The sequence below is a fragment of the Bactrocera neohumeralis genome, chromosome 2 (genome assembly GCF_024586455.1).
Source record: "Bactrocera neohumeralis isolate Rockhampton chromosome 2, APGP_CSIRO_Bneo_wtdbg2-racon-allhic-juicebox.fasta_v2, whole genome shotgun sequence".
Lineage (NCBI taxonomy): Eukaryota > Metazoa > Arthropoda > Insecta > Diptera > Tephritidae > Bactrocera > Bactrocera neohumeralis.
Window position 1 is genome coordinate 73,781,404 of NC_065919.1, and position 26,246 is coordinate 73,807,649.

General features: G+C 31.2%; 1 protein-coding gene across 7 annotated transcripts in view; it reads right to left on the reverse strand.

Annotated features, from left to right (window-relative positions):
• Positions 1–199: 199 nt before the first annotated feature.
• LOC126751662 (actin-binding LIM protein 2) overlaps positions 200–26,246 on the reverse strand; it is a 28,044-nt gene continuing 1,997 nt past the window's right edge. Inside the window, exons 2-12 of one of the 7 annotated variants that reach the window (XM_050462097.1) lie at positions 8,182–8,492; positions 7,438–8,112; positions 6,884–6,940; positions 6,045–6,571; positions 5,803–5,976; positions 5,585–5,724; positions 3,515–3,630; positions 1,717–1,783; positions 1,594–1,634; positions 1,317–1,517; positions 200–1,248 (exon numbers count right to left, since the gene is read on the reverse strand). In XM_050462097.1, the coding sequence (XP_050318054.1) occupies positions 1,135–1,248; positions 1,317–1,517; positions 1,594–1,634; positions 1,717–1,783; positions 3,515–3,630; positions 5,585–5,724; positions 5,803–5,976; positions 6,045–6,571; positions 6,884–6,940; positions 7,438–8,112; positions 8,182–8,492 (2,423 nt within the window). In that variant the 3' untranslated portion in view covers positions 200–1,134. Of the gene's footprint in view, positions 1,249–1,316; positions 1,518–1,593; positions 1,635–1,716; positions 1,784–3,514; positions 3,631–4,914; positions 5,004–5,584; positions 5,725–5,802; positions 5,977–6,044; positions 6,572–6,883; positions 6,941–7,437; positions 8,113–8,181; positions 8,493–26,246 lie in introns of those variants that run through there. The other 6 variants (XM_050462098.1, XM_050462099.1, XM_050462103.1 and 3 more) reach the window with 6 other exon arrangements.

A 26,246-nucleotide genomic window follows, 5' to 3' on the forward strand; every position in this document is an offset into this window, starting at 1 on the left:
ACTTTAGAATTTTAAAAATATCGTATTGTATTTAGAATCGTAAAAATATTTTCTCTTGTAAATATTTAGATATTTTAGCTACATAAGTATATACATTTTATATTTTTTGATAGACAGCAATATAAATTCACAAAAAAAAACTGTAAAAATATATATTTGTACTTACTTTGTTAAGCGTCAGCAAACAAAAGAGTGGATATTTCACATTAAATAAATGTTAAGCATATATTTGTAAATACATATTTTTTATGCAATTATCAGATTTTCAGCGTGTTCTTTTATCTTAATTGCAATTTTTTGTTTGTGTTGTTTTTAGAAAGCAAATTAGTAATTTAGCATCATTTCTGCTTTTCGACCTATTTCGCCTTAATTATACGCGAATAAATACAAATGCATAAAGGAAATGAAAATATATATAAATCAATAGAATTCAGCATACATGCAAATATATATGGGTGTGTATGTGTGTACGTCTCGTACATATGCAACACATACGTAGTATAAGCTCTCGCAACATTCTCTTTTAATATAATTTAAAAATACATGTTTATATAAATACAATATAATTGCGAACAGAAGTAATATATGTATGTGTGTATGTATGCTACATAAAATAGAAAAAGCTCAGATTTAGTTTAAGTTTTACTATTTTTGTATACTCGTAATGGAAAGCTGTAAAGCTTGTCAGATTGATTCTTTTTTTATCGGTCAATATTTGCATTCAGGCAATTCCACTTAATCTTATTCACTATAAGAAGATAGTTGGTAGTCGATTTGGTAACTAGGGGGTAGGCGGTCTCTGACGCTTCTTCTCGTTTGCAGCTAGCTATTAGTTTCAATAGTTTTGTCTCTGGTGAGTGTAGCAGATGTGAATAGCGAAGCTATTGACATTGACTCGTAAATATCGTTTTACTATGAAAAAAGCAAGTGTATACGACGAACTTTTATACTTTTAATTATCGTTTGTAATTTCTTTTCTCTTTTGTTTTGAGTGTATATGCTTTCAATTGCTTTTTATACTACGAACAATCGCAGGTGCATGTGTGTGTGGGTTGAGACAGTCCTATTTATCCAGCCAGTTATCCGACAAAGAAATGCTGATTCAATATTATTACTATAAATTTTGTTTTGGTTTTAGAATAGTTTAGCTCGTCGCTTCAGCTCGTTTCGTCTCCATTGGGGCAGTCGGTAGAACTCGGAACGTGAACATTGCAGCACATGTTCGAATTCTACATCCGACAAATGACGCTAAGAATTGAAATGAGAATGTTTTTTATTTGAGTGAATGTTAAAAATGTTGTAGCACTTGCAGTTACCTCTAAGTTGCAGCGATCAACGTCTGTTGGTAGACGATAATTTGTGATGACTAATAAATGATAAGGATAAATCTTAGCCGGCTCATGTACGAGCAATGAGTGCGCCATGTTGGGTAAACTCCGACGAATCAAACCAGCTTGCGGATAATGATAGGACAATACACCCGAATATGTGCTAGAAGCGGGAAGCTCGCCACCCATCTGTTAAATAAAAAAATTAATATGAATATTCACAGTTGAGTTAATGTTGTTGTTGTTATATTAATGTTATACTCACCAGTGCCCGTCTATCACCATCAGTTATGGAATCAACCGAAGCTGATCATGAAATAGGGTTAAAAAGAAATGAAAGAAATTTATAATAAAAAATATTTATTATTTGAAATAGGCGCTTGCTTACCTTCTGATTTTCCGCAACTTAAATCTGTACTATGAGTTTTATCCACAAGACCTCCATATGAAAAATCCTAATGAGTGGCAAGAGTGAGAATTCAAAATGTATGAATATTACAACAATAATTTGGGTTTTTGTAGTGAATCGATATTGGTATGTGCGGATGTCTAGTAAACTTGTGTGAAGCAAAAAAAAAAACTAGACTACAAAGAAGGTGCAAATAAGGAACCAAAACAAATAATGCAACTTCATGCCGTGCCAAGTAAATTAACAAATAAACTCGATTTAAGAATAAATATTAAAACAATAACCAACCCTTAATATAAATATATCAAAGAGGAACAAAAATAAAGAATTTGTAATGTGTGCTTAGGGTACATATGTATGTATGTATGTTTGGTAAAAAATACATATGTTTTTTATTAAAAATCATTTTTAATAAATTTATTCACATAAACTTAATTTTTTATAATGGTGGTTTTCTTTTTGAAATATAAATCAGGGCTAAAATTAATATATAATATCTTAACATAAAATGCGAAAATCTGTAGTGAAAGCAACTACAACCAGGATTACGAATTTTTCAATTCAAATTGTTTGGATAAAAATCAGATTTTAATTTTTTTTTCCGGGATTAAAAATTAAATATTGAAAATTCTAGCTTTTAATTTAATGATAAAAAATTAAAAATATTATTTTTAAAGCTAAACATTTTGGATTAGCAATTGAGAAAATATTTAGTTTAAGATCGAGTAATAAATAAAAAAAATTCTCTTCAAATTAGGAACTGGAAAAAATTAAAAAGCTTAAATACTTCTAACTGTAACGCTAGAATTAAAGACAATTAAATATTCTTAAGACAAAAGGAGCTATACTATGTTTATATCTTTTCTTAAGAGAAAAGGAGCTAGACTATGTTTATATCTTATTAAGGTTTCTTTTCCAAAGATTTTCAAAAGGTAGAGCATGAAGTGCAAAATCGAAAACATGTAAATTCTTAAACAATTTATTTTTACAAATTTTTTTATCCCATATTTGAGATTAAAAACTAAAAATATTTTTTTTTTTTGGATTAAAACTTTTTTGTTTCAATCCAGTATTTGGGATTCAAATTTTAAATTTTTTTATTAAGATTTTCGGGATTATAAATTAAAAAAAAAAATTAAATACATTGTTTGCAACCCTTCTAAGCCTACTACTACTTTTTTCATTTCTAAAAATACTGCACATACATACATTCCTTGAAAATATTGAAGCTACATTAACTTTTGTGAAAGAACAGACTAATTTTAGGAAATGTTTGCGGAGATGAAATCAATATGCAGCTTGTTTAGTAGCCCTTTCTAAACAAAGGTTGAAAAGATCTAAGACGATATATGTATAAGGACATCACTTTTTTATGTTACATAAGAAGTAGTAGGCAATCAATATTTAGGTTAAGTAGTATTTAAGAACTATTACATGGTAATTATTAAGGGTATGAATCTTCGCAAACTCAATCATTTTAATGAAGAACCTAATAATACAAAAATTAGCTTCTTTTATTTTATATAATAAAGATTTCACTAATATTTTCGACACTATATGGTATTTTCAAAAAAAAAAAAAAATAATAATAATAATTTAACTATTCACATTTATTCGGCTGAAAAATAATATAAAAAAAGTTAAATGAAAATTAATGCACAAACAAATAAAATAGGAAACACAAACAACTATTTACTTGGAGTATGAAAAAAATTAAAATAATTAAAAAGGCATTATTAGGCAGATTGAAATAAAGCAACACACTGAAAGCGCTTACAGTAGCAACAGGGTGCACAGCAGTAGTACCACCAGCCGCAGTGGATGCACTGAATGTATGTGAGCGTGGAGCCAAGCCGTATCCTGGTTTAGGGACATGCCGCAAGGCGCTCACCACTATTTTTTTAATAGTTGTATGTAAGCATATATATTTCATATATGTATATCACATAAACATATGCGTGTGTGTGCGTTTATGTGCATAATCGTAAACGTGTACGTATGTAGTAGCATGTGATATGTATGTAAGTGGTCATGCAGGCGTGAGAGAATGTTGTTGATCACAAGACATTTGATGACGTTGATGTTAGAATGAAGCGTCCAAGCAAATATTCAATGAATTACAGGTGAAGCATATGATATGGTGATATATTGACAAATTTCAAAATCAAAAATGATCGACGAGTATGAAGAGTTTTACCATTTGATGAGGATGAACGAGAATTGCACGTTGTTATCATTGTGTCATTAGATAATTTAGTAGTAATCAGCAGTCAACAGCATACAAATACACATTTTCATGGCGTTGTTGTTGTTTATTTGCAATATACGTTGTTTATTTGTTATTATTATTTTGTTTGCATAGTTGTTGTCCGGTACCGTATGTGAATTTTGTGCACACGGATAATAGATATACACGAAGGCAAGCCAAAAGCAGCATTGAAAGAAAAAATATAGTAACAATTCAGAGGAAGAGTTGGAAGTGAGTAACAATAGGCCATAAGTAAGGGTAATTTTTAAATGTTTTATAAATAAGGTAATTGACGGTAAATGCCGCAACTTTATATCATATTCAAATAATTTACTTGAGGTCAGAGGGCGCTAAATCATATACATACATATGTGTATAGTATAGTAAGGGAATAATACAATTGACCAATTGTGATCCTCAATTAGAATCGGAATCGATATATAACAAAATTCTTCCAGTAATAGTTTTGAAAGTTCAATTACAGTTACTCAGTAGTATATAATTATATTTTAGCTATGTTTTTACAATGTAAGTAAGTATATAACCCTGTTAACAAGTAAGTTTAAGCATAAAAATAACTTTTTTTATATTAATTTATATAACACTATACAAAATGGGTTAACTTAAAACTCGAGTAAAATAAAAAAGTGAACAACGCCGGAAGTGCAGTACCTGCATCGATACAGTTACAGATTTGAGCGAGTGAACGCGTGTGTATATAAAAATACCTTTTGCTATATACATATATTGTAGTTTATAGGTTATGTCCAGCTAGACGTTGTTAATAACAACAATACAAAATGTTAATCACAAATGGGTTGTTTCCAGTATGAAACGTAGCAATACCAATCACCAACAAATTGAACGAGCCGAGTATATAGCATGACTTTTGCACCAAATGAGACTGTACTGTTTTTTATTAAACTTACGGAGCTATAGCCATTGCGAATAGATGGCGGCAAAGTAGACGTTTTCAATCCATATCCTGGTCTTGGTGCAGATCGGTAGGAATGTATCGCTATATTTTAAATATGTAATTCAGAATTATGCATTTATAATGGACCCAAAACAAAAATAACCGTTTAAATGTTATTGAAAAGAACTATATAAGTAGCGTAATTTATAATAAAAAAACATTTGTTATTTTAATATATCAACAATTCAAATTTTCAAAAATTATAACCACTTTTTGAAACGGACTTTAGTACACAGATATAATGCTTTGCAAAAACTTAATGAAATGAAGTTTAACTGTAGATATGTAAAACCAAATTTTACTGACGTGAAGAATAGTTTTAGGCGCACTTTGAAAATATATAGTTTTTACAAGAGAGCAGCAAATCTTATTAGTTATACATATGTATAACAAAATGTATAATTTTCACAAGGGACCAACAAATCTTATTACTTTCGTATAAAGTCAACGATTTATTACTAAGGAAGTTAAGACATCTGCTAAGCCTCAATTTTTTTTTATTTAAAGGGGCGCTTATATGCATTTCAGTTTCTAAAACAAGACATTTTCTCCGAAAGTTGGACTTAATTTCCTTTTTAACCTTATATCTTTATATATGCACAACATTTGTCTTCGTTACTTACCGTTGTAGCTGGGTGCATTACCAAGCGATTTGCCTAACGATCCCCTGTAACTAGTCGACCGATCAAACATTTCGTCCTCATAGAAAGGCTTCTGATGATCTAAATTTCGTGATGGTGAAGCACCAATAGGCGACTCGTATCTATTCGCAGCGGTGCAAAAGTGAAAACCACAAATGTATTAAAAATGTTGATTTCATTTTACAATAAATTCAGCAAACCTTAGCTTGAGTATGGGTTCTTTGGCTGCCGAGGGTGTACGCGATGCATTTCTCGGGTCTAAATTTTGTTGTTTCCATTTTTTATATTTTGCGTGTTCTTTTAAATCTTTTGCAATGGCTGAACCAATGCCTGAATTCAATTTTTCAAGCTCTTCAGCCTCCCGTTGTAGACGTCTGTAAGATGAAAAAAAAAAACTAAGCACTTCTGCTTTTATATATGTACATTTCCTGTTACTGCATACGTATCAACGTCGCCATTTTTCATATTGTCGACTTCATCGTCATCATCGGAAGTAGCTACACCCCTATAAGTGTCACTGTAACGGCGTCTACGCTCCGGATCTGTGTATGGATAAGGCGGTGCTGGGAAATCATCTCTTTCGATTTTCGGTTTCTCGCCTGGTGGTGGTTTCTTTGCCGCTGGATAGTGCGACAGCTCTATGGGCTCTTCGTTGTTCATGGCAGGACTTTTGGGGCGTGGCGTCTCCGATCGGATGGCATCTACAAGCACTTTCATTGCACTGCGACTACGGGAATGTGGTCTTGAAGGTGGCCGACTGCCAGCCATTGAACCGCCGGTACTGGTGGCATACGATGGCGGCCGATGAAAGTGTGGCGACAAAGGCATCTTGTCATATGGATCAATCGGCTTGCGTAAGTAGTGTGGAGCATCTGTCAAGTAGCTATATGTGTAAATACGTGAAATATCTTCACCGCCCGGTCGGCCATATTCACGTAAAATTAGACCAGGGCTAACTGTACGATAGTGCTGTAAAATGTTATGAAACACACTGTTGTTAAAGAAGTTACGAAATAAGATATGCGTGTAAAACTACGTTATTTTTATTATTTTTTTTTTTAATTTTTGTTAATTATTTAAGCAATTATTACTTTTAAACAACATTTTTGATCAGTGAATATAAATGCTATTTTATTTTAATTCTTGTGATTTTGCATGTGTTTATCGAAAGCGCAAACGTAAGAAAGCCAAACTTAGAAATACAAAATTAAGAAAAAAATATGCATATTACTTATGTACAAACCAAAGTAAAAACCAAATAAACTTAAAGAAAAAACAAACCTTGCGGCTAGAAGAATAAAGTGAACCATTAAAACTCGGCGTTCTGGAGCGCGTGTACTGAAAACAACAGAAAACCATTGCAAGCTCAAAATGTGAAAAATTAAAATAATAAACAATAAGAACGGAAGTAAATTATAAATAAAAGTTGGAAGTGGATGTTCAGGTGGATAAGGACTTCCTGGGAAAATTGAAGGCGGAGTAGATAGTTTGATCGTCGACATGGTATCCAACGAAAGATGCTAGGCATAAGCATGCACCCACTCAAGGGCGGTAATGTGTTCGTCCAATGCATCGTTGTTTTTTTTTATTCCTTCTATATTCTTTAGCTTTAGGGTGGTTGGGAAGATAATAGGTGAAACGTGCAGCTATACAATCGTGAACAAGTGCACAGTGCAATATTATTTTGTGTGCTGCTCTTCATGCTTTAAACTTACAAATTTACCGATAAAGCTTACAATCGTTATTATATATGTAATATCATATATTTACAATATAAAAATGTTAGCCCACAGCACATATGTTTTCTCACACAACACCGAACCATTCATACTTACCATATCACTGAGCGCACTCGAACTCATGCGATCGCATTCTGTATCCGTAAAGGCACCATTACCCACCGCTGGTCCGCCACCATTTAAAATAATGCCAGACTCTGATGGCCCGGGGCCACAACGCGGGTGCCAAATTGCGCTGCCTTGTAGGTACATCTCTTCGCCATCACCGAATGGATCGCCGCACTTTGTGCAGCGTGCACAGGTTGGATGGAAGTGGTGGTTATCACCGGCTTGCAACACTTTTCCACTAATAAAGCGATTGCAGTAAGCGCATTTCACACCGAATGACTTCTGATAGCACTTTTCACAATACGGCACACCATCCTTACCCATGTACTCGCCATTTAGTATGGAATTGCATGCTTTACAGCGGAAGCACCAAACATGCCATTGTCGATCTAGTGCAACTAGTGCTTGACCTTCTTTCAACATTTCTCCACAACCAGCACAATCGTTCGGGTCGTAATCCTCCTTTAAACGTGCCTTATCAGAAACTACGCCACTAGTCATTTGCTGGTGCGCCGTGGCCCGTGTTGGACTTTCAGCTTTCGGAACTGGTGAAACCGTGCCTTCTTTACGCGACACATCGGCAGCATTCGGTTGTCGTATGGGTGATGAAGTAGCCGCTGGAATACAGTTTTCACATAATACCTCTTTACCGGTATTTGTTACCTACAAACAAACCCAAAGGGAATTAACAAAATAAAAAAATAATCAAAAATTGAGAAATCAAAAGCTCACCTTGCTTCCAGATTTGAAAGGGTTGCTACATTTGGAGCACGTGAAACACTTTTGGTGATACGTCTTTCCCATGGTCGAGACCACTTCGCCTTCGACATACTGCTGGCAAGCGGCACACTTCGTGCCATAGAGACGCTGATAGTCGGGAATGCAATAATATGCACCGTCTTTGGTAAAGAATCCGCCGGTGGCGAGCGACTTTTTGCATTGACAACACTGAAAGCAAGCTTTGTGAAAATGCTTATCGGCCACACGTAGCACCTCGCCCGAGCATTTTTTATCGCATTTTGCACAATAAATTTTTTGCTTTCCTAAAATGAAAAAGGTGGAATATAACAAATTAGTTTATTTAACAAATAATAAAAGCAACTGGTTTGAAGACTTAAATGCAATAAAATACATAGTCTGAATGTATGTGAAGTAATATAAAAAACAGGTTGTGTTTTAAATTAATTTTGGTTCTTGGGGGTTATACACATGCATATGATATACTGTAGAGGCCCGCTAATCCAGATCAATTAAAACCGTCCCCTATCCGGAATATAAGGAAATCCGGTTTACCAAAGACATATCAGAACTATGTATTATGAAAAAATATTTATAAATTTCTGTTTGTTTATTATAACAAATAATACACATGTTCCAAAAAAGCAAAAATAACTTAAACCAATAAGCATAAAAGCGAATGTAGAGAATAATAAACATGTGATCCGGATTAGAGAATACGGATAGAGAATGTCGGTCCGGATTACAAGGGACATAATAGAAATTTTGAGTTTTTTAACCCTGTCCGGATTACAGTGGAATCCGGATTAGCGGGCCTCTACTGTACTTGTATGTGTGCGAATTAATTGTTTTTTGTGTTTTTTTTGGCACAGTTAAATATTTTGGCATTTATGCCACACGATTTCGAAAAAATTGTTTTCAAATGAACAACTTAGGATTATTAGAATCCAATGAGTGGGTTAACATGAGAGTTTCCGCATAATGATTGTTGTACATTTTTGCAACCCAAAACGAGGTAGTCACTCAATGAAGTGATTATTAAATGGTAAAACTTTGTATGAATTTTTAACTTATAGCGTTTTGTTTTCTCACAAAAATGTTGCATTTATACTGCTCTATGCCCGGGGCTGACAAAGTTGCGTGTTCTTTTCTCAAAGTATTGCCTTCTAAACAGGCAAAAGTGAGACATTTTCTACCCTCCCAAAACGTAAGAGTGTCAGTTGCCCCGTGAATTTTCATTTGTGGTTTCTAAAAAGTTTCAAAGTAGTTTAATGAAATAAAAGAAAAAGTGTTAAATGATAAGCTTTTTTACAGCTTAAAAAATTTATTATCTTATATGTTCTAATTATGAACGAAAACAATGCAACAGCTGATTTATAATATTTTGTACAACGTTGTCATATGATGAGGCAACATTTTCGTCGAGAAAAGAAACCGATGTTAGTGTAATCTATTAAAACTATAAACGAAATCGATTTTTTGAAATGATGTTTCCAGAGTCGGTGAAGAAAATTTCTCACGCGTTTCGGAAAGAATGAAGATATATTTGTCAGGTAGTGATCGAAGGAATAAAATTTCGGATAACAATTTTTGATTTTTAAGTCACTTAGTGTAAATTTTTTCGGCAAAAACTACCTTTTTTTTTTGAAAAAATCAAAATTTTGACTAAGTCCATCAATCTTTACTTGAAATATTAATTTTTTTTGTTTTTTAAATTTGAGACAACTTTAGGCAGAAAACTCTTTCAGCGGAAGTAATGGAACCAACAATTTTTAAAATTATTCGCAGAATGTTAAAATATATTAAATTCTATAAATGTTCATTTACAGTTGAACTTCTATAACTAGAAGTTCTACATAACTCGCAATCTTGATTGGCAATAGAAGTCAAATTTCATACAATTTTCCTTCCATAACTCAAAGTCTTTCTAGCTCGATTTTTTGTGGATTATGGTGATTTCATTTAAGGAAGTTGAACTTTTAGATACTATATATTTATTATATAAACTCGTTTATCTAAATTGCAAGTGGTTATAGCCCCCTAATCAAAAGTAGAAACGGTTGTTTGATATTATTTATCCTTACAATAGAGTATCTAAATTACTGCAATTTTTTCATATAATATATTTGTTATATTTAAGGTATAAAGTTTGTCGTCACTAACTACAATATATTTATAAGCACGTACTCTTAATATGTATAAATAAATTTGAAGCAGCAATTTACATTTTTTGATAAGAAATGCTTTATAAATTGTTAAAAATTAATAATTTAATGAGTTAATAAAAATAAGCTAATGAAATGAGGAATACAAGTACTTGATTACAAGATGCAATTTCATCATAAATATAAAATTAAAAGTGATTCACAGGAAAAAACGATTCACGAGCAATTTGTTTTAAATAATTGCTTTTAGATATTTCCTTAACAATGTTTTTTAAGTTTCTAAATGAAAGAGATACTTATGCATGTGGTGTTCAACTTAACTTGCATTTTTATTACTAACGGAAATTTCGTCAATTTAATTACCACGAGTAACAGTTAACATAACAACGCCAAGACTACATGTGTTATGCCTAACATTTGGTTTTCGGTCAGTTTACTGCACTTTCACTCAGGAAGTACATCATCATTAAAATTGTAAAGTCATTACATACTTTCATAAAAGATTTCCACACAAAACTAAGGCCGTGTCTGCACCGTGCACTTTTATAAAAGTTACATACATACATACATATGTATGTACATATGTACATATATGGCGTTACATAACTAATATTAATTAAGCACGTATACGTTTGTACTAAAAAACCAAAGATTTAACAGAAATTAACAAAAGTGAAAAATTAACCTCCAAAAAGTCCTATAGTTTTTATAATGACTACGGACCCCATGTAGTCAAGTATCTTAGTATGCACATAGCAAACTTATGTACAATGCATAATGTGTAATAAATTTCTAAAAAGTAAAAAAAAAAAAAAAAATTATTAAATACATAAAACAAAGCCACAGCTTACAGGCCGTGAATTTTTGAACTTCCTACTATGAAACAAAACATGGCAAAGGCCATATTTACAGATATCTGTGTATGTATGTAAATATGTCTTCAGCGGTAATTTTCATGAAAAATGTGAAAAATAGAAATTTATAAGACACAACATAAAAAATATGGCGTACTGGTTATAATTAAGCCAACAAAAACAAAAAATTACTTATTTCCATTTGAACAGCTATGGACATACACAGTATATACTTATGTATTACATATGGTCTGTACAACGAATAATACATGTAAATACACGAAAACAAATTGTCGGTCAATATTTAATTAAATTCAAGTTCAAAGTATGAATGAAGAAACACATTTGAAAACGAAGGTTTTGTATGTAAGTGTATTGTAATAATAATGGTAACAATAATGACGTGACTTCCTGCCTGACCTCTTTGCTTTATGTTTTAAAAGAATTATTGGCCTCGTTGAGTGTTATTAATTATTTCAGGCAATACATGAGTGAAGTGTATACATACATATGTATATAGGTTTTTAAATATTTAAATAAAATTTAAAGAAATCAGATTTTCGTCAAATATTTGTTTATGAAATTATAAATTAAAAAAACTATAATATTCTGTAGCAACTGGTTGCAAGAGTATAAATATGAAAAACACATACATACATGCATATGTACATATGTATGATCAAATGAATGCGGCGTTACACGTGAAATTCGATCGTGATCTCTCTCTTTTTACATTTTACTTTCATTATGGGATACAAAATATTGTCAAGGTTACATTTATTTATTAATTTTAGATTATTGTAGAGTTCAATGGTTTCCATTGTTTCTCTATTTCTGACATGAAAACCGTTTTACATATTCGTTAGCTTAAAGCATCAATTATTGAATCAAAGCATCAAATCGAGAAGTTCTGTAAGTAATTAAGTATATTAGTATTAATTATTCAACGAGCTGCATAATTTAATTTGTGTGTTTTGAAGTCGTTAAAACGGTCATATTATTTGAAAAATTGTTTAAAATTAAAAAAAAAAATATAAACAAACTGTAATAAAATAATAAGAATAAAATTGCATATTTGATTAATAATATCGAACTCAAAGCAGGGTTGCGAAATTATCAATGAAAAAATTTGGATTATAAAAATGAATCCGCCAATGAAAATCTAATTTTTAATCAGAATTAAAAGTTTTTCAATTCCTTCTTAGTTTAGAAGTTGGAGTAAAAAATAAGAACATTTTTTTTCTAAATCAAAAACCGGAATGAAAAGTGATAAAATAAAAATTTTACAATTACAAATTAAAACCAATTATATGTATGTAAATAAGACAAAAAGTGCTTAATTATGTTGAAAAATAAGTATTCCTTTATAAAAATATTAGGTATAATAACATTTCATATTAAATTTAATCAATTTTTTTAATTGCGTTGGTTAATATTAATGGTATTTTGGGAAAAACTTTATTTCAACCCGATATTATGATTAATATTTTAATTTCCAATCAGAATTATTAAGGGGTTATGTACAGTTAAAATTTTCAAAAATTCGTTTTTTATTTTATTTTCCTAATGTATGTACATACATAGTATATTTAAGAATACACACAGAAAATTTTGTATCGTTCCGGTGAATATTTTCGAAGTTACACGCAAATTTGAAAAGGCGTCACAAGGCCAAACTCTAAACGCGTTTTTCTCAAAATGGTGTTTTCAAAGTCGTTGACCAACATTACTCGAAAACGGCTAAGCCGATTAGTCTCAAATTTTAAGACGAGCTTCTAAAATATATCTAAACGAAGATTTTTTCTCTCCGATAAATATTTGTTTTACGAACAACTTAAGGCCGAAATTTTAGTCAAAAATCGATTTTTTTTAGAAACCGCCGTTTTGTCTAAAAATTTGTTTTGCTTATTCCTTCGATCTGCTTTACTTTTTTTCTTATTTAACATTACTTTTACGAAATATGCTTGGTTTTTTAATTTCAGGGAATCCAGTTCACCGCAAAACAGATTTTTTGAGAGGAGCTCCTAAAGAGTAGTAGTAGTAGTTCCTTTCCCAATAAATATTTTTACTAATACTAAGTGTTAAAATACAGTTAAAAGATACCATAATATGTACAAATTTTTAGATCAATAAATTTAGAAGTTTTCTGAGAAAATAATCTGGGAAGTTCGCTTTTTTCGGCCTTCTAACTGTATATAACCCCTTAAAAGATTTAGGGCCGTGTTCTCAATGTTTGATTATGATAAATAGATTGAAACACTTCAATAAGTATGTATATAATGTCAAATTTATGAATTTCATATTATATTTATTTACAAAAAAACAGGAAAGGTACAAAAAAAAGAATGAAAATTTTATAGACAACAAATAAGGTTGAAAAAGTACTATTCTTGCAATGTTTGATCACACCTTATGCTATATGAAAACATATGTATTAGTTTAAGGGAACGCATGGTGTGAAATTAAAAAAAAATCATATTTCGATAAGTTAAACGTTTAAAATTAACGTAATAATTTTGAGTCACAGCCTTATAAATTGTAATCGCTTAATTTATAAACTCAAGTCTCAAAAATCGCTTTTTTTGCCACATTAAACAACGAAAAAAAAAAACAAACACTATTGTCGAGAGTTTATCTTTGTAAAATATAATACTAAGAAATATTCTCTATTCAAAGCTCATTAACTTACAATACAAAAAGTTCTTTCACTGTTCATTGACATCAGATTAATTAGGAGTTCCTATAATTATACAAGAACTCCAATTTATGTATACGAATACAGTGCATATTACTTGAAGAATGAGCTCTTAAGTGGAGAACATCATAATTTATGTTACGCGTGCTTTTAGTTGTGAAACTTTAGTGTTTGTAGACGAATGTACATAGTATATGAATGCATATATATTTTTGAATTTCATATAGAACGAAGTGAAATTCCTGCCCACTGGAAAAACAAAATATGTACGAAAATAGATGCTTCGTAGAGTTGCGCAATGAAAAGAGAGAAATTACAAATACAACCACTTGTGTTATGCATACCCAGTTTGCATTCATGTGTGAATGTAGGCATGCAGTGGAATTGAAAATGAAAAAAGTAAATAAATGGAGCAACTCATTTACAACGCAACGAACTCACGATTTGTATAGGGATTAGTAGGGCAATAAAATCGTATATGCATTCACAGTAATTTTGCAGTGAAAATATTGTCATTCGCTGGATTAGCTTAAGCTAACTCGTCCCGTTGCTATACATAGCCAGATGGAGAGCGAAGATGGCGCTAAAAGTTGAGTTAAAAATACGAAATGAACTGCAAAGTGTATGTAAAGTTAGGATCTGGTATTAATATTCTCAAATACTTAATTACTTTGTGAAAATAGTGTAGGGATTAAGGAAATTGTTTCTTCTAATCTATATAATTTGTAAGCGGAATTTTTCGTGAAAATTTCATTTTGTTTCTGTCAGCTACTTTAAGTTACAAATGTCACAAAATTCTAATAAGTTGTTGCTGAAAATAATATTTGATGTGAGAATAAGTATATCAATTACACAACCCCGCTAATTTAATTTACAATTATAATTAGTTGAAAACATCAATATTGACGCATTATTAGTGTCTACGGTATGGATTCATGTTACGTGTGCTGGATTTGCGATCTCCTTACTCATTTATTCATATTATCATAATTATTCGTCGAAGTATTATACCATGGTACAATCGATCTGATTTTTATGTTTCTTATTTTTTCAAACATATTTTATTAACTTTATATATTTATTGAAAAGGAAGTATAGAAATACCGTTATGATAGATATTTTAATTTTGAATTTATTTTCTTCAAAAATTCTACGTGCAATTAGAAAAAAAGATACTTTTTTTGAAGTATAATTCCTCATAAAATTTTGTTTAAATAATAAATAAATACATATATAAAATATTATTATTAAATAAAAAATCATTGATGATTTGAGTCTTTAATAAAACGATCTTACTCATAATTCAAGTAATCAGCTGGCAAACGACCCGTTTAGAACTAGTATTTCTAGCATTGACCTTATTAAAATAAAATAGCAACTGATAAGTTATCATATGTGTGAGGTGAGAAACTTTGCTTAGGTAATATCAATTTTTGAACTATAAATAGATTCTTAGTAATTCGAATTACTTGTGTTGTTTTGTTATATACGCAACTTTTAAGAAATAGGAATAAAAATTATCATATTGTCTTCGAATAATACAAAAGATCCTCAAATAATCCGTAAAATTAGTGATTCTAAATTAACTGAAGCGGTGAGCTAAACTATAAATAATGACATATAACTATATGATATATGTATGTAACTGGGCGCTTACCCGAAAATCACACTACAAATAAAAGAAAGACGTGAGTTTGGTTTGTAAATAAACCTCCAAGCTTATGTGTGGCATTATAAGCTTATTATAACGTTCGGACTAAAATAAACCTTGGGGTTTCACCGGCAACCAATTGTATGACTAAAGCAATGTTCTAAGCAACAGTATAGACATTTGTCTGAAAATATGAAATATAAAGTGAAAACAATTTAAGAGTTTAAACTTCACATTTGAGTAAACTTGTGAGCAGAAATCTTACAAGAGTAAACAAAATTACTTCAAGGAGTAAGGAATACTTAACAAATATTTAAGACATTGTGCGGCAACCGATCTCAAAAGTAATTATGTAACACATTCATATATGTACATATGTATGAATATTTTTTGAATTTCGTTGCTTATGAGAAAATTTTTGACGTTACTTTCAAACAAAAAAATGAAATTGATATGAACCTTATTTATATTATTGTACATATGTATATAACAAGATAAAAAACCATAATATCCATCGGTATGCAAAATATAAAAAAAAATATTTTGTGTTTATTTGTATAATCTGTAAGTCTTTGTGTATACCTATTCAATTTTGTGACTAACTGTGGGTGTGTTTTCACATTGCTTTTCACTGTTTTCTTCGCTGGTTTGCTCCCTGCTTCTTTAGGTGCTAATATCTATATTATTTCTGTGTGTTTTTTCTATAAGAACGTATTGAATGCATAGATTCATAATTGCAAAATTGTATATTGAACCTTATACGTATAGAAATATGCATGTATGTATGTATGTGTGTATGCAAATAATCGCTCTAATACTTAAAAAATCTTTAATAATAACATACATACATACATATATTGATTATTATATAGAGAAAGGAGTATTAGCTGCTGAATGAAATAAAATAAACTTTCATAAAACATTTTTTTTTTTTTGAATTTTCATAAATTTTACATATTTCAATTTTGAGAACTTTTACCAAAATTTACCAAATATTTGTCACCCGCTCTTTTATTCTTTATCGCCGACTGCAATAAAATTTCTATCAAAATGTCATCAACATAGAAATCACTGTTTATATGTACATATATAGATATAAAAGAGTGAGCGAATAGAATACATACTAACTGCGATAAGAAGTAATCAATAAGTGCAGGTGTGTTATATAAGATTTCGACTGATCATGTTACTTCAAGGTGTTGCTATTTTACTAAACCCACTAATAATATGACAAATTTTTGCCTGTTATACCGTGCAAGTCACGAGTTAGGTTTATTAATGTGCTTTTAAATTGTAGAAATGAAGGTGTTTCTTAAGCAAACATTTTCTAAAGAACAAGATATAGGCACTTATGTACACTAAAACACTCAGATCGTCGAGTATATATTAAGAACAAAGTATATATTTCCTTATTATCTTAAATGTCAATTGATTCATACACAAATATACATACTTATGCAAGTACAAACATGGATGTATGATGTATGTGAATGCGTTCGATTTGCGGCCCATAATGGTATTTTATTTTGAATAAGTTGCTATAAATAACTGTTTAAAGTTTTATTTGATGTTTTTTCTCGATTTCTTTGCTACTGAGTCACAGCTAAGGTATTTAGTTTGGCAAATTTTAGTAATAATATGTAAGTACATGCATACATACATATGTATGTAGGTGGAAAGGAATGAACATAAGTAAATAAACAAAAAATTTGACGGCGATAGAGAACAAATTCAAATTGTGCCTAAGCAGAATAAAAATGGTTCAATATAAAATATATAAACATACATGTTTTATACATATATACACAAAAAAATAGAAAAAAACTTAAGATGTCTATGCTTCGTTCTGGATCTTAATCCAGACAAAAAAATAGCAACCGAATTTAGCAAATTTAGAAGAAATACACTAAATATAGTCGCACATAAATATTCTTAATATATACATATGTATTCTTAAATAGCCCATACAATATCTACAAGTATGTCAATGTGCGAAAATAGCTCAAGTCATCTTAATTTAATGGGGGCAATTTGAGGTATTTTGAATAACTTATTCGAGACACGCCGTTTTCTTTTAGTTTTAAAAATAATATACTGAAATCTTCTAAAAGTAAGCGTTTTTCAGTTAAAAATGAATTTTGCCATGTCAAAAACGACGAACATTTTATTTAATTTTTTTTTTCTTGAAATTCCACTACTTTTGACAATTTTTGATATTTTTTGCGATATTCGGTCATTCTACGGACAATATCTTTTAGTAGTGTTTGTTTTTATGTTTCATCCACACAGCAGGCGGAACTTGTTTTTAGCGCCGCCGGAGATCGCGTGTAAAAGAAAATATTTAATTTATATCTCAAAAGGTGTGCTGTGTATTCTTAAAATGTGTATGTACATATGTATGTACAAATATAATTTAAAAAATTCGATTTTTTAAATTTCCGAAATTGACTTTTTTTGTCTGTCATACCAGTTCATCCCCTTAACATATAGAAAAACTACAATTATAATTAAAAATACAACGAAAGCTTTACTAAAGGAATAAAAATGTTTGCCTTAACTTAAACTTTTTTAGCTTATCTACATGTTTATATGTACATATATATCTAGCAGATCATATACATATGTATTAAAACCACAGAAAATATTGTGTTTTTTTTTATTTATGGTATAATTACACTCTTGCAACATGTTTCTACAAAGTATAATAGTTTTGTTCACCTAACGGTTGTACGTATCACCTAAAACTAATCGAGATAGATATAGGGTTAGGTATATGTATATAAATGATCAGGATGACAAGAAAAGTTGAAATCCGGGTGACTGTATATCTGTCCGTCCGTCCGTCCGTCCGTCCCATAAAATACTAATAACTAACTTAAGATATTAAACATTCATTTGATACAGGGGACATCTGTGGACAAGGTTTAATGTACATACATATCTCTCAAATCGTTCAAGCCAAAATAACCAAATTCGCTAAAGATAAAGTGTGAAAATGGATAACATCGGAAGATAACCCTGCTCGCTCCACATATAACGGTTCTGTTATAAACCACTAAAAGCTCTGTCAATCCAACGTAGAATAACTCTAGCCAACAAGTGCTTTTCGGACTCCAACACTCCAGCTCTGAGACTATTGACGCAGTACCCGCCGGAGGAAGCAGAGAAATACTTCCACTCCGTTGGAAAGACCAGGTGGAGAAGGATCTGGCTACACTTGGAATCTCCAATTGGCGCCAAACAGCGAAAAGGAAGAACGACTGGCGCGCTGTTGTAAACTCGACTATAACCGCTTAAGTGGTGTCTACGCCAATAAAGAAGAAAAATATATACAAAATTGCTTGGGTTCCGATTCTCTGGTACACGTTTTACACCTTAAGGTATTTCTCTGGCTTTAATTTCTGCAAATTGTAAGAGTATATTAGCCCTTCCTTACTTGTTATTATTATTTTCAAACACACATTGCACTGGCGAAAGATTATAAAAAGTGTTTGAAGATGAAATACAATTCATTTCAGAAAAAGAAAAAGGCAATACATAGAGTAAAAAACGAAAATTCAATTATCCATAGATGATAAGGCAATAATGACGGCTCTGCTTTTCTCTCACAAACACATACTTACACATGGCAAACAGGTGGAGACTTGAGTGAATGTGCACGCCGGCTGTGCATATATATGTACATATACATATGTACATACCTACATATATACGCAAATGCACATTTCTAACTACTTGATAGAGCGTTTAAGTACTTGTGCGGTAAATGAATTCAATTTCGAACATACATACATACATACAGATACAATTACATTTATGTATATGTACATATAGTGGGAGATTGTATGTACATACATATGTGGTTAGGTCGGTCAAATGAGTCGCTGTCTAGATATGATTTTAATAATTATATTGTATTTATAACCTTTTATAAAATAAGGTCTTTATATAAATATGTATTTATTTATGTTCAACTTCCAATTAGCTATAAAAAGTTTATGGTTTCTATAAAAATTATTAATAAATACGTTTCTTTAGTAAAAATCACTTTGAAAAATTAAACAAAAAAATATTTCCATAACCCATTCTAACAGTTACATACACTTGTGCGTACATTTGCAAATAAACACATACATACGCACATATAGAGCCAAATTTGAGATGACGTCATATACATACATATATGTAGAAATACAAAGTGGTTTTCAACGAAAAAAAATATAAATAAAGAAAATCTAATAAATTTTATTAAAATTTGTTGATTCTGGGTTGAAAAACGAGTTTGGCGATAAATATCTATGGAAAAAGTAGAAACGATCAAAAGTAAATAACATAAGTTCAGCAAACATAATTTTTTTTACACAACTGTATGTGAATTCGTATGTGCACGAGCAAACTAACAAAAAGCTGTGAATGTTTGCAGGTTCAGTTGGTTAAGTCATGGTTTGACGTATGTACTTGACGCTCTCTTCACGCCGCTTCTCGCTATCACGGCAAACACTCGTTAACCCCACGATATAGCACAAAAACAAAAAATAGTAATGCTCGTTCGCTGGAAAGTATGATTTTTATTGCTTGTGTATTGTTGTTGCTTTCTTTTTTGCTTAAAACAAGTCGGGCGTAGTTAATATTATGTAATCAAGTTTTTCATTTGTTCTCAGAAGTTCTCACAGCGGCGTTATCAACAAATGACAAGAACAATAGCACACACACACATGTAACTGTACAAATATGTATGTATGTACATATTTATGTTTGCATGTATGAATAAAATTGTTTTTGATTCCGAAATCGACGTGTGTACGTATTTGTTTATTTTAAAATAAAATAAAAATATTTTAACAACTTTTATAGTTTTTCGCTGTTTCCTCGTTTTCATATTAATTTATGTTTAGAAATGTATGTACATATGTACATACAATATAATATATGTATGTACATACATACATACATATATACAAATATTTAGTATGTATGCTTGTAGGCTCATGTGGCATGGTTAAGCCTTCAAGTGGAGTCGATGATGTCACCCGGAGCCGCTAATTGAGCAGATATGTATACACATATGTATGTATGTACATACATGCGAATTACTTATTTAATGTTTGTAAGTAAATGTTGTGTATGCATATTTACATACATACGTATATACATAAGCAGATTCGTGTGCATATACATATGTACATATGAATACATTTATGTAGTTATGTACATATGTATATATGTACATATGTCTGTCAGCGAATACATTCCATGTCGTATGTACATGAAATAAACATACTTTAGTATGTATTTAGTTCATTCATTTAATGTTAGGTTATGTGTGTACACATGTAGGTCTGAATGAATATTTAATTGAGTGTGAAAGGCAATAATAGCTGTTTTGGGCAAATAACCGCCGAAATAATAAGTCAAACATAACTTCAGTTCAAGAATTATAATTAAAATATATTTTTACATAGTATTTATATATTATATATATAATTCGAATATTATTTTGGCTTTCAAAGAAATACAAATGACCTATATTTCTTTTTTATTTGGAGCATTGCCTATTTGATTTTATCAGCTGTTGATTCCGTAGTTTTACGTAATTTATAACAACTCTTCTAGCGCAGTCGCAATAAAATCCGTTCAGATATGACTTAGAAGGAGGAAAAACGGGCGTGAGACATTGACACAATTTTAAGCATGAATATGTATAATCAAGAAATGCTTTGAAAAAAAGTATATAAATAAATTACACTAGATTACAGTAATGCAACCTGGTTTTAGAGGCTGCTTTTTGTTAATTTTGGGTTGCTTAAACCGAAAATGATAGTAAAAATTTGCTAACCCGTGGGATTTATTGTTTTATAGTAAAGGGGTGGCCAATTAAGAAGAAGAAGGTGTAAATAGCAAAAATAGTTGTACGTGAATGAAAATTTGTTAACTCAAATTCATAATCAGGACACCTTAAATACCACACAGACCTCCTAGCGCATCTGTCGCAATTTTTTTCTTTAGATTTGCTGAGTAGTGTTATTTACATATATTAAATAAATACATACATATGTATATCTATCTTAGAACCAGCATCAACACCAACAGCAACGTCAGCCTCGAAATCCAACGCAGAATATCTCTCGCCAACAGGTGCCACTTTGGACTAAGTAGGCAATTGAGAAGTAAAACCCTCCCTTGACGAACAAAAACTAAACTCTATAAGTCATTCATTATTACCGTCCTGCTATATGGTGCAGAGGCATGGACGATTCTGCGAAAGATTTATGGTCCTTTGTGCGTTGGCCACGGCGAATATCGCATTCGATGGAACGATGAGTTGTACGAGATATGTATATGACGACATTGACATATGTATGTAGTTCAGCAAATTCAAAGGCAGCGGCTACGCTGTCAAGGTCATGTCGTTCGAATGGACGAAAGTATCTGCTCTGCTCCAGCTTTGAAAGTATTCGACACAGTACCCGCCGGGGGAAGCAGAGGAGGAGGAAGACTTCTACTCCGTTGAAAAGATCAGGTGGAGCAGGACCTGGCTTGGAATTGCCGCCACCTTGCGAAAAGAAGAAACAACTCGGCTATAACCGCGTAAGCGTTTTCTACGCCATTAAAGAAGAAATATAAACAATTTATGTCATAATTCTTAGAGCTTATAAAAAATAAGCGTGGGTGGTGCCATGCCCATTGTCTAATTTTTACATCGCTTCACTTAACCCCCTTAAGTGTCATTTTATTCCTCTGGATCATTTAATTATCGAGTAATGCATTTTAAGCACTCCACAGAAGGAGTCCACGTCATCCAAAATTTAACTATATATGTACATACATACATATTTATATACATATGTACAGACACAACTCCATATATATTTCGATTAGGTGATACAAAAAACCGTTATTTAAACAAAATTATAATACTCTGTAGCAAATATAGTATAATCGACATGGCCGAAATCGTTACAGAAATTTTAGTTCATTTAATATAAATATAAAATATGAAAACTTCGATGGATTAACAAAACATTTATGGAAAATATGTATTTTATTGTATTACTATTAAAGTTGAAATTAATATGAACTTTTATAGTAAAGTTTTAATATTTAATCAGCAGACAGAGTATTGTGTGTAGAAATTGAGAAACGAAAAGTTTTGATATTACTTGGATGTCAAAAGGTCAACGCCATTCCCCGATGATCAACGCTGTTGACTACTAAGAACCAAAAGCTGCTTCTGTTGTGGCATGCAATGGGAGCGTTGCTGACAAAAAAAAAGCACACACACAACAAAAACAAAATGCTCGCCAACATACGGAAGCCCATTTCTTGCATGCACACCCTAATACAGCTCCCACACAATTCCTGCACTGCGCTGCCGCCCCATACATACACACTCAGACGTCGGTTGCCCTACACTCTGTGTAATGTTGTAATGTTTGACATTTTTTATGTTGTTGCCGTCACAGTTGTTTTTGTTGCTGTTGCTGTTGCCACAGTTTCAAACAGTCAGAGTCACTTTAGTCGAGTACCCAGTACGAACGCCACTCTCTCAATCCGATCCAAGTACCTAAAGTACTATGTGATAGCACTGGCGATGCGACAAATGTGTGGAAGTAAATGACAAATACTCGTAAATAGAAAAAATTAAATAAAAAGTAAATTAAACGTGTAAAAATGAGCAGAGGTGTGCCGCCGCCGCTTGCTCGGTCGCTCAGCTGAAGAAGAAACAAGGAAATTAAAATTAAATTCAATTGAACTAACTGGCAGAGAGTCAAGTGCAGGTGACCCACATTCACGAACTCTGGTCAATCGCTTCATTTCGCCAAATCCAAGCGAAGACACAATGTAAGATAGAAGTATACATACTGACAAGTACAGATAAAAATGCAAGTAAATATGTACATGTGTATTTACTCGGGTATGCGTTTGTAGATATTTAGGATGGGGAGTATGTAAGTATAGCATAATGAGTTGTTATCTTACATTCCTGAAATACCAGAATTTGAGGATATATTTGGATACAAAATGTTTATGTGTATCTTTGGAATGCTAACATATTAAAGATATAAAAATAATAATCAAGAACTTAATCAAACAATCAATTATATATCAATGATATTAAGATTTTTTTTTTATTAAACAAAATCGTTAAATTAGGCTCCACCTAAACTGTCATACTGGCGCAATTTTATAGCAAAAAAAGGGTACAGAGGTTTTAACTTGACTTATCAGTTTGTATGTTTACTATGCGCTATAGTGGGCCTATCTGAACAATATGTTCGGAGATTATAGCATTGCCATAAACAATAATTCATGTCAAGTTTCCTGATATCTTGTCAAATAAAAAGTGTTTCCATAAAACGACTAAGTTTACATTGAACAATTTATATGGCAGTTATACCCTATATTGTCCGATATCGACGGTTCCTTTCAAAAACTGAGGAACTTTTATATACAGAAATCAGTAACAGTCGAACGGGAACATTTGTATACTTGATAGCATCTCTGATGTCTCTTCTGAATTTTACATACTTAATGGCGAACTTAATGCACCCTTTTCAGAGTATATTAAAATAGTATATATAAATTACAAGTTGCGTTGCACCGAATCAGGTCCCCGACTATAATCAGATTAAACAATATTTAAAATAGTGTGAGATGTAATCAGGGCTTGAAAAGATATAAAACAAGAGCTTTCTCAACTCTTCGTGTTATAACATTTAAGTTAATCTTTAAACAAAATAAGTATTTTAGCTGAGTGAAACCCTGCTTTATATGCATTTTTGTTAGTGTAAGTTAATTATGTTAATTTGCGCCAAAGAGCAAACATAATAACAAAAGGCAGACCCAAAGGGACAAAATATGCAAAAGGGAATAGAAATTACAAGAAAATTTCTTTAGCCGCTGACCAAATGAAATTATTTTACTTGCTTTAGCAACTTCTTTTCTATGAAAACTACTTAATCCGTGAACCCGCTAAATTAATTTTACTCCAAAATAAGTAGGTCATATTTGAATACTTCGTAAGATGACTGCTGATACGTATGTACATACATATGTATGTATATAATGGAATAAAAATTCTAAACACAAAATTTTGTAGAAACTTTACGTTTCATTAAAAAAAAAATTTATAAAAAATAATTAGTTAAAGTTGTAGTTAAATAATTTAAAATATAAAAGCCCATATTAATACTTCTAATATTTCTTTACAGTGGCGAGAACAATACATGTATGTACATATATGTATGTATGTATGTATAATTATATTTCTTCAAACAAGTTTACAAATACGGATGTACTTAAATTAAGTTTTCATTATTAAACTTTTTCATTTCATTATCGCTGCGTAAAGTATGCAGTAAATATGCACAGAGATAAATAACAAAATATATACATACATATGTAGATGTAAGTTACAAAATGAAAGTCAATTAGTTTCAAAATATTTAGTTCGAACAGATCGTTCACTTCAAAACATAAAATAACCAATTTTAAATTACCAGCAGAGATTTTATTTACTACATACATACATACATAAATATAGGTTTCTGCGATCTCTTAAGGCACACAACAGTTAAGGCGGGACTAATTGCATATCAAATTGGAATTTATAACGAAAAATGATTGATTTATTTTTAGCAATGTATGTACATACATAGGTATGTAGTATGTATGTATTTCAGATATTTTCATAACAATATTTTATAAAGTAAGAGAATTTTTGTGAAACTAAATAAAAAAGAAAATTAAAAAAATATCTAAAAATAATATAAAAAAGGGGTCGGCTTTAGTATACCATCCCACGATTTCGGGGTTAAAAGTGGTATGGTTGGATAGGGCTGATGCTCCAGATTAAAAAAATATATAATTATAGCCGCCGCAAACTTATAGTCTTCGAGATATATGTACATATGCATTTAAAGTTGAAAATTTCGCAAATTTAATTTTGCAATTTCTTGATTTATAGCAACTTTTTCTTTCACATTACGCACTTTTTATACACTTACACTTCACTACAATATTTCTACATGTTTATTTTTTATTAATATTTTAGATATTTGCTTAAAATAAGCATTTTATATTTTACATAAATATTATTACACACACAATAACAAAAAGTGTTCCGTGTTGTCAAATAATAAGTGTTACCATAACCCAAACGATTGAAAACAATAAAAATAAATAAAAAAAACTCAAATGCAGGAAAAAAATTACTATGGGCGATCCAACACCGGGGTGTGTCAGGTTTTTACGATTAAAACTCTTTTTTGGGTTGGCGGCCTTCGGCCGCGCTTCAAAAAAAAATAACCCTGGCCGATCCAACACCGGGGTGTGCCAACAGTAGGGTGTGTCAGGTTTTTTTCGAGTAAAACTTCCTTTTACGTTGGCGGCCTTCGACCGCGCTTCAAAAAAATAACCCTGGCCGATCCAACACCGGGGTGTGTCATCCTTTTTTTCGAGTCAAACTCCTTTTTGCGTTGGAGGCCTTCGGCCGCGCTTCAAAAAAATAACCCTGGCCGATCCAACACCGGGATGTGCCAAGTTTTTTTTTCGAGTAAAACTCCTTTTTTGGTTTTTACTGATGATATAGCAAGAAAAGGGATAATGATTTATGTATTTTGTGTATAAACCTATTTTTTATTCGTTTGATAAATGTGTAGATATGGCAATACTTATTATTTGACAACACGGAA